The 10,056-nt window shown below is 36.2% G+C and overlaps 1 protein-coding gene across 2 annotated transcripts in view; it reads left to right on the forward strand.

Annotated features, from left to right (window-relative positions):
* Nucleotides 1-10,056, forward strand: part of LOC115232631 (probable ATP-dependent RNA helicase DHX58) — a 146,381-nt gene that overhangs the window by 108,765 nt on the left and 27,560 nt on the right. For both annotated transcript variants that reach the window (XM_029802626.2, XM_036514355.1), the window contains 2 exons: nt 219-311; nt 4,378-4,505. In XM_029802626.2, coding sequence (XP_029658486.1) covers nt 219-311; nt 4,378-4,505 — 221 coding nt within the window. The remainder of the gene's footprint in view (nt 1-218; nt 312-4,377; nt 4,506-10,056) is intronic.

Consider the following 10,056-nt stretch of genomic DNA (forward strand, 5'->3'; position numbering starts at 1 on the left):
CCAACAGAATAACAGCATATTTAATAGACTAAAGTGATACGAGAAACAATGAAACAAACTCAATAACAAAGTAAATGTAACATGCAAACACCATTCCACTGACATAAAAGATGATATGGCACACACTTAAAGTGCATAGAGATTCTCCTGAGGTTGTAAAAGAAACTCACACAAAACTGTTGAAAACTAATAATATTAATAACACTATCTATTTGCAGATGTTAAGTCATTACCAATGGAAAGGGAGAGTGCTCTCAGTAAAGTAATCAAGAGTTTTATGAGCGATGTGCACAGTAGTTTAAATAATAGAGGTAAGTTTGAAATTAATGTTTTCTATTTGGTGATGTGAGTTAGTATATGAAGATTGCTGAAGATTTCATTATAATTCTCTCTAAGGCAAATGATCATCTCTTTCAAAGCTACATCCATGGCGAAAAATTATGCAATCTCTCTCTCGCTCTCTCTCTCTCTTTTTCTCTCTCTCTCACACACACACACACACACAGACATACACATTGTACATCTAAAAGAAAATCTAGAAGGTACAAACCTTTTGGAAGGAGGTTTACATATTATGGTAAATGCTTTTCACCATTTTCAACTTTCTGAATGCACATGTTATTGAGTTAAAAGAAGTTGTTTTTAATAAAGGACTTGCTTATTTTAGATTAGAATTCTTTGCTGTTATAGTTGATAATTTTATTCCTCCAGTTTTTAAAAAACCCTGAATATTTTGAATTTTCTATTTGCACAAATGTTTAATGTTCACTACATGGGACATTTCTAAGAGAAGTGTCTTTGATTTGTTGTGTATGTACCCTAAACTGATGAATTTTGATCCCATTTGACTGATTGCACTGTGAATATTTGATTCAGTAAATAAGATTTTTTGTTTTGCATTTCATATTTGCATTAGTCTCATTTCCTTCTCATTATTTAAATTTTTGGGGTTTGCTCTGTTTAATTATTTCCATGTTTCATAACAAAAGTCTCTACATTTTGTTATCTGTATTATTATCTGTCCCAGAGAGAAAGGCCACTCACACAAGAACAAGATTCCCAGAGAGAGAAACGTTCTTATGAGATGGTGTACAAAGATTGCAAACTGCTGCAACAAAGAACTCAATGACAGTGAAAAATCACAACTGGAAACTGCACTGCTGGAGATTGAGAGACATGAAATTCTCCCATGAAAAATAAAGAGCAGACAAAGCAGCTTGGGTTATAAAAAATATAAAATCAAACCCTAAATCCTTCTTTAAGTTAGCCAAAGAAACTACCTCCCTCTCCAGCTGAGTATTCCTAATCTTGTGGACTTGTGGGTGCTGGTGCCATGTAAAAAGCACCCAGTACATTCTGATGTGCCATGTAAAAAGCACCCAGTACACTGATGTGTTGTTCTAGTTTGGTTAAGACTTCTGTTCTTGTAAGGCAGTCTTCGAATAGGCCTGTTTGAAATGGATCATCTGGTGGGCAATAAATAGCACATATAACTATCTTGAGTTGTCTTATTACAGTTAGTGTGTCACAGGCCAAGTTTGAGTGTGACAAAAGGATCTGGAGCATGAGATCTTCATGGATGTACTGTAATTAAGTTTGTCTTTCTGCATTTATTTGTGACTATGTGCATATTCTATTTGCATACATTCAAGCATGGACATGAGAAAACCAAGAAATGTATTTATATTTGTGTACATAATTTACAGTTTTACAATTTTTTTTTTGGAGGGTGGGATGAATTCTAGGTGCAATGAATATGTAAGTATATATGCATGTAGATATATTTATGGTTATACATATATCTATACCAACATAACTATATCTGTCTATTCATCATCATCATCATCATCATTTAACGTCCGTTTTCCATGCTGGTATGGGTTTGACGGTTTGACTGAGGTCTAGAGAGCCAGCGCCTGCACCAGGTTCCAATCTGATCTGGCAATGTTTCTACAGCTGGATGCCCTTACTAATGTCAACCACTCTGAGAGTGTAGTGGGTGCTTTTTTCATGCCACTGGCACAGGAGTCATTGATCATGTTCGGGTGGCATTGATCATGTTCAGGTGGTGCTTTCTATGTGCCACTGGCATGGGAGCCAGTTGGGGACTACTAGCATTGGCTATGTTCAGATGGTGCTTTTTATGTGTCACCAGCATGGGAGCAAGTCAAGTGGACCTGGTATCGACCATGTTTGGATGATGCATTTTATGTACCACTGGAATGGGAGTCAGGTGCGATTTTGGTTTTACTTTACTCAACAGGTCTTCTCAAGCATATCATATCACCCAATGCATCAAGGGTACTCTTAAATGGGCCAGACATTCAACTCTGGCATTGGACATGGTTATGACCTCACTTTAGTTGCCAGGTCTTCTCAATCATAGCATATCTCCAAAGGTCTTGGTCTCCTGTCATTGCCTCTGTGAGGCCCAGTGTTTGAAGGTCATGTTTCACCATCTCATCCCATGTCTTCCTGTGTCTAGCTCTTCCACATGTTCTGTCCACAGTTAGGGAGTGGTACTTTCTCACACAGCTGTCCTCATCCATACATAACACATGACCATACCAGTGCGGTTGTCTTTCTTGCACACCAGATTTGATGCTCCTTATGTTCAATTTTTCAATCAGGGCACTTACACTCTGTTGTGTAAGCACACTGGTATATATCTATATATTATTTGAAGTTTACAGTATTATATATACATCATGGCTGATCTTACCAATCGGTTTTGTGCTCAGGGTACAATGGAGTGTTGTACTCCTAGTGCAAAACCAATTGGTAAGATCAGCCATGATGGATATATAATACCATACACTTTGATTGATATATAATACCGCACAACTCTATTGACAGATATACGAGTGCATCTTTTTCCTGACTTATGGACTTTTAGATGATTTGTGCATGCTACACACACACACACACACACACACACATCTATATATGCAATCAAGCCTTATACTGAGCTCGCATCAAAATTCACCTAAAACCTAACATCGCAAATGCAGAAATACACATACCAGAGTATGTTGTATTGAAAGTGACAAAAAAAGACAGGAGTCATGGTGGAATTGCAATGTACATCCATGAAGATCTCACACCCCAGATCCTTTTGTCATGCTGAAACTATCTCTATCTGTCCATCTATTTATATGTTATCTGAAGTGTATAGCATTATATATACATCACAGCTGATCTTACCCAGCTGTTTCATGCTAAGGGTAAAATAGAGTGGACTCCTAGTGCAAAACCGATTGGTAAGATCAGCCATGTTGGATATATAATACTGTATACTTCGGATAATATACCCACTTTGCACCAACCGATCGTGGCCGCTGCCAGCGTCCCCTAGCACCTGTGCCAGTGGCACATAAAAAGCACCCACTACACTCACGGAGTGGTTGGTGTTAGGAAGGGCATCCAGCAGTAGAAACACTGCCAGATCAGACTGGAGCCTGGTGCAGCCTCCTGGCTTCCCAGACCCTGGTTGAACCATCCAACTTATGCTCGCATGGAAAACGGACATTAAACGATGATGATGATACAAGTGCATTTTTTTCTGACTTATGGACTTTTAGATAACTTACACACACTACACATGCATGCATGCGCAATCAAGCCTTATGAAGGGCACTCACTGAAATGCACCTAAAACATGACACTGCAGATGCAGAGATACACATACCAAAATATCTTGTATTGAAAGCAACAGAAAAGACAGGAGTTATGGTGGAATTCCAATGTACATTCATGAAAATCTTGCACACCAGATCCTTTTGTCATGCTCTATCTCAGTCTTGTATGATCCTGCTGATTGAATGTATAGGAACTACACCAGGGAATTATCCAATAACACATGAAATTAAGTGGTCCTATACATTCAATCAATAGGATCATACAAAGTAATAGTTCTTAGGCTTTATGTTCACAATTTCATACTGGTTAAACAATACTTTCAGAAAGTTTCCATATAATGATGCTTTCATCTTATAGTAAGTTCAGAGTGTTTGTTAATTAGATTTGCACTTTTGTATATAGACTGCCTATCCTGCACACAAATCGTATTTTTGCTGTCTTCATTGTACAGAAAGGCAATTTGATTATTAATCAGGAGATTGAATAGTAGACATTTCTATCAGTTGGCTGCCAAATTAGCCTGGCAAAGGTGATTCTCAGAGTAAGATCAAATACCAGCAAAAATTTTGTTTTTAGAAGAAATCTTTCGATGTTCTGTTTTTCAATTTCTATTTTACATTCACTTGTATTGCTTACCCTCTTATTTTACCATTTCTTTATTTTCTTTTGTTTTTAAAACTCTTTTCATATTTATTCCTTATTCTTTTTATATTTCTATCTTTTCTCTTTTGTTTAAAGAACTCAGTGCAAATTCTTTACAGTTTGGAACTACTCAATACATTGGATGGTTGAGTGATGCAAAAAAAAAAGTGAATTCATCTCCTTTTGAACTCAAACATGAGTTTGCAAGTATACAGTATCTGGAAGTAAGTAGTTTAATAACAAATAAATATACTGACAAAATCATTTGCAGTGTCAGGATTACTGCATTTATTTTCTGATCCAAGAGCCCAGTGACTATACTTACAAATGCATTATGTGAAGAATTATTTTAGTTTTGTAATTGAAATTTAATATGTGTGTACATTTGTGTATGCACTTTGTTATACAATATGTTTGTGTGTGCATACACTTTGTGATATGACATGCTTGTGTGTGTATGCACTTTGTGATATATGTCTGTATGTAATGTGTGCAAATATGTATGAATATATATGAGTATGTTTGTGTGTGTTTCTATGTATAGGAAAAAGCATGGCTTAAACGGTATGTATGTATGTATGTATGTATGTATGTATGTATGTATGTATGTATGTATGTATGTATGTATGTATAAGTGCAGGCATGAGTACTTGCTTAACATAATAAACGTAAGATCCCCGGTTCAATATTTCAATCCCACATCACCTTAAACAAATGACTTTCAAGTTAACTTAGGCTTTGTGAGTGGAACTGGGAAAAGAAAATTGACATGGAATCCTGCAAGTAGAATCTGCTTGTCCTACACAGTTTCTACTTAAAGACAGTGCTTGTGATACACTCTGTGACTTTCAACATAATTCACTGAATAGTTAGTTTATTGATCAAAGAAATGGAAGTATCATTAACGTTTGTTTTTATGATATAATGAAAGATGGGCTACAATAAATATTCTGCTCAATACCACAGATTTGCTTGTCAGTTCCTTAACCATAACCAGCTGAATATGTTCCTTTGTGGTTGATAATATGTGCATCTCTGACTAGTAGTGGGAAAGCATCAGAGCCATGTGTTGAAAGGAATTCTTTGGGGTTTGAATAATCATCTCTGGAAGCAGGTGTTTTGTTCATCATTAAACAACCCTTATTCAAGGACCTTTTGAGTGGGATAGGCCACTTGACCTGAAGAAAATTCTAACTCAGTCCCACCTGCAAGGTCACACACTGTTTATCTTGATATGAGATCACCATGTGATCTCGTATATGATTGTGAGCCAAGTTCTTGGTGTACTCTTATAAGATAGGTAGTCATACTTGGTATATTAGGCTTTGTATGTTTGTACTCCAGTGTGATTTTTATGGCATGCACTCCTCTCTCACTCAACAACAACAACGATTCTTTTTACTATAGGCTCAAGGTATGAAATTTTGGATGAAAGTACTACTCAATTACATTGCTTACTAATTAACTGATACTTATTATTGACCCCAAAAGAATGATAATGAAGTTGACCATGGCAGCATTTGAGTTCGGAACAAAAAGTTGAAAGAAATATTGCTAAGCATTTTGTCTTGATTCTGCTAGCTTGCTCCCTTAATAATTAACCTTTCTACCATAGGCACAAGACCTTAAATTTTGGGGGAGGCGATAAGTCGATTACATTGACTCCAGTGCGTAACTAGTACTTATTTAATTGACCTTGAAAAGATGAAAAACAAAGTTGACTTCAGTGGAATTTGAACTCAGAACTTCGCTTGGCATGCTAACGATTCTGCCATCTTGCTGCCTTAATAATAATACTAATAATAATCTTTCCTACTATAGACACAAGGCCTGACATTTTGGGGGAAGGGGGTACTTTATTTATCAACTTCAAAAGGATGAAAGGCAACGCCAACCTCAATGAAATTTGAACTCAGAACGAAGCATTTCATCCAGCATGCTAACAATTCTGCCAGCTTGCCACCTTTATTATTATTATTATTATTATTATTATTATATAATAATAATAATAATAATAATAATAATAATGATGGTTTCAAATTTTTCCATAAGGGCAGCCATTTTGGGGCAGGGGATATGTTGATTACATTGACCTCAGTGTTTTACTGGTACTTAATTTATTGACCCCAAAAGGATGAAAGGCAAAGTTGACCTTGGCAGAATTTGAACTTAGAATGTAGTGACGAGTGAAATACTATTAAGCATTTCACCTGGCATGTTAACCATTCTGCCAGCTCACCGCCTTAATAATAGTAATAATTTTTTGCATTAGAGCATTGCTAAAATTTTTATTATAAAGTCTGAGCTATAATGATAGTTAATTTTATTGAGATGTCATATAGATTTTTATCTACTTCTCACCCTCTCACACCTTTAATAAAAATGTATGTGGTTGTGTAGATCAGTGGTTCCCAAACATTTTTGGGTTGCCATCCCCTTGACACCCAGGTCACATTGCTACTGCCTCCACCCCAACTAACCATCACAAACATAGACCTCTTTCTGAAACAAATTCAAAGCAACTGTATTTAACAAATAAAACTCAACCTAATGAACCCACTATTCTGTTGTTTTTCATGAATTGCTACCCCATTATCGTCCCACTTTTTACATGAATCTCTACCCCATTATTACCCCACTTTTCTTTAATGCTCCCTTGGAAATTTCCATTACCCCCAGCGGGGCAATACCACCCACTTTGAGAACCACTGGAGTAAATGATATGTTAAATTCTATAACTAATGTTTCAAGGGCTCGTGTTATATATTTGGATTTCTATGAGGTAATTTGTCTTGCCTGATATTCCATTTTACAAAGAAAGTTGGCAATTATACCACTAAAATTATTCCTTTGTAAAGTCCTTTCCTGTGCAATATTTTACCAGCAGTAGAATAAGTTCAAAGTTTGGTAAATTAATGAATAATGTTCTCTCAAGAGACATAATAGGCTCTTCCTTTTCTTTGTATTATATTAGGGATCCAGAGAGAGTGATCATATCAAAACGGAAAACATTTGCTGACAATGTTAAACTACCAGAAAAACTACAATTGTATTGCATCAAATAATATAAGTACTTTTTATTTGACTAGTTAACACAGCCAGTTTTGCAAAGAATTATTATTAGTTTCAGAATAATATTGGAATTTTTCGTTTTTGGATTTGATTTGCAAGATTCTTTATGTCAGTTTGAGTGTTGAAGCATATTCTGTTGTGTCTGGAGAGAGTCATTTTCTTTTTGTGCCTTATAATTTAACACACTCACTAGTAAAATTTCCACTTATTCCTTATTTTTATTTTCCTAAAATTTTCGTTGCATCTTGCAACCTTTTCAATAGTCTTGACTCTGTCCGTTATTTACACTGCGTTCCTTTTTGTTTGTTTGTTTGTGCGCATGTGTTAGTAGGTCAGTGCGTGTGCGTGTGTGTGTACCCATGCATGCATGTATGCATGTATGTATGTGTGTATATATATATATATGTGTGTGTGTGCATGCATATGTATGTATACTGATAGCAGACTTAGAATAATGAACAATGTGTCCCCACTATGCGAACCCTATGAAACGAAAAAGCATGTACAGAACTTCATGCACAGCATGCAGTTCTTTGGACATGATCAGAAAGATAGGGTTTAAGTATACAGGGGGGTGGGGTTAGAAAGAAATTAGACAACATTATATGTAATGATACCAGTGGTACCTGCCCTAGATATAGAAACAAAGAATGGAATAGGATACAAAGTACTTGTGACAAAGCAAACAGGGCGAACACATGATATAAAACTGACAAATATCAAGAAGTGATGTTTGTAGAGGCTACAACCCATGGAGAACTAGCCCATAGATTCAGAAAAGCTCTGAATGAGACTAAACTCAACATTTAAATTGTTGAAAAGCCAGGGAAGTCTGTCAGATCACAACTATGTAAGATGTACCCCTTTGAGAATACCATATGCACCAATGATAACTACATGGTATGTAGGATTAGCTCTGGCATTAACTGTAGAACTCGAAATGTAGTTTACAGCATAAGATGCATAGAAGGTGTTTGTAAAGACATGAACATGGCGTACATAGGGAGACATCTAGGAGCATTGCAGAACGACTAAATGAACATCTGAGACAATTTGACGACAAAAAAAACAGTCCACCATACTCTACGAACATGCCAAAGACCACCATGGAGGCAACTTGGGTCAACTTGACATCCGCATCTTATCCAAGCGCTCAAAAGACCCAATACTCAGACAAATACAGGAGTACGTCCTTATAAATGAAACTTCCCCAATACTAAATAGGAAATATACATAGTAGATATAATACCTTCATATCCACAGTTTACACAGGTAGAGTAGAATTAGTTAGTGGGCTATTATGTAGATAGATGTATGTATGTGTATATGCACATGTATGTAAGCATATGGATATGAAAATAAACAGATCAACATACAGACGGATAGTTACATAGGTTATATGAACAGACAAGCACACATACGCAAATGGAGACTAAAACACATGACCAAATATACACACACACTTAATTTCACACAAGGACACATAAGGAGACATGTGTCCACACATATGGAGATGCACATCCATACATACAAACATAGTACATAGTTGCAAAACACTCACACACACATGCACAGACATGCAAACACAAGGAGACAGTGGTGTATACATATACAAACACACGCTCACACACATAATACACATATACATATGCATACACACACATACATACATACATACATACACATACATACATACATACACACATACATACGTACATGCATGCATGCATAGGCACACACACACACACACACACACTGACCCACACACATGCGCACAAACAAAAAGGAACGCAGTGTAAATAACGGACAGAGTCAAGACTATTGAAAAGGTTGCAAGATGCAACGAAAAATTTAAGAAAATAAAAATAAGGAATAAGTGGTAATTTTACCGGTGAGTGTGTTAAATTATAAGGCACAAAAAGAAAATGACTCTTTCCAGACACAACAGTAATGGAATTTGTTTAAGAACATTTTTAATGCCAATTTTAAATGATGAACAGAGTTACTTCCCTTGAATCGTTGACTCGTAATTTTGCTAGAGGTGTGCAGGAAAGGCGGCGAGCTGGCAGAAACATTAGCACGCCGGGCAAAATGCTTAGCGGTATTTCGTCTGTTATTGCGTTCTGAGTTCAAATTCTGCCTAAGTCGACTTTGCCTTTCATCCTTTCGGAGTCGATAAATTAAGTTGCGTACTATGGTCGATCTAGTCGACTGCCCCCCCCCACCTCTCCCAAAATTTCGGGCCTTGTGCCTAGAGTAGAAAAGAATATTTATAATTCGACAAGTTCACAACTTTTCACACTTGTGTGTGTGTGCTTGTTTTGCAAAATTCCTGATGCGAAAAGGTGTGTTAAAACATATATTTGACAGACGTACAAACTAAAAGTAATACAAATATAAACTTAAGTGAAGATCAAATAAATAGTACGTGTGTTTAAAGGGCAAAAGGAAAAGTGTATTATCTCCAAGTATATATACGAACAATGAATATCTGTCTGTCTATCTGTCAGACCGTCTATATGTATATATCAGGCACTAGTATATAAATCTGAAAGGAAGTATGTATGAGGTGGTATCAAAAGTCCTTAGACTAGTTATGTTTAATAAAAAATATCTTATTTACCTAAATTTTAACATCATCTTCAAAATAGTCACCTTGTGCAGCAATACACTGGCCCCAGCATTCCTATCACTTTTGGAATC

The sequence above is a fragment of the Octopus sinensis genome, linkage group LG2 (genome assembly GCF_006345805.1).
Source record: "Octopus sinensis linkage group LG2, ASM634580v1, whole genome shotgun sequence".
Lineage (NCBI taxonomy): Eukaryota > Metazoa > Mollusca > Cephalopoda > Octopoda > Octopodidae > Octopus > Octopus sinensis.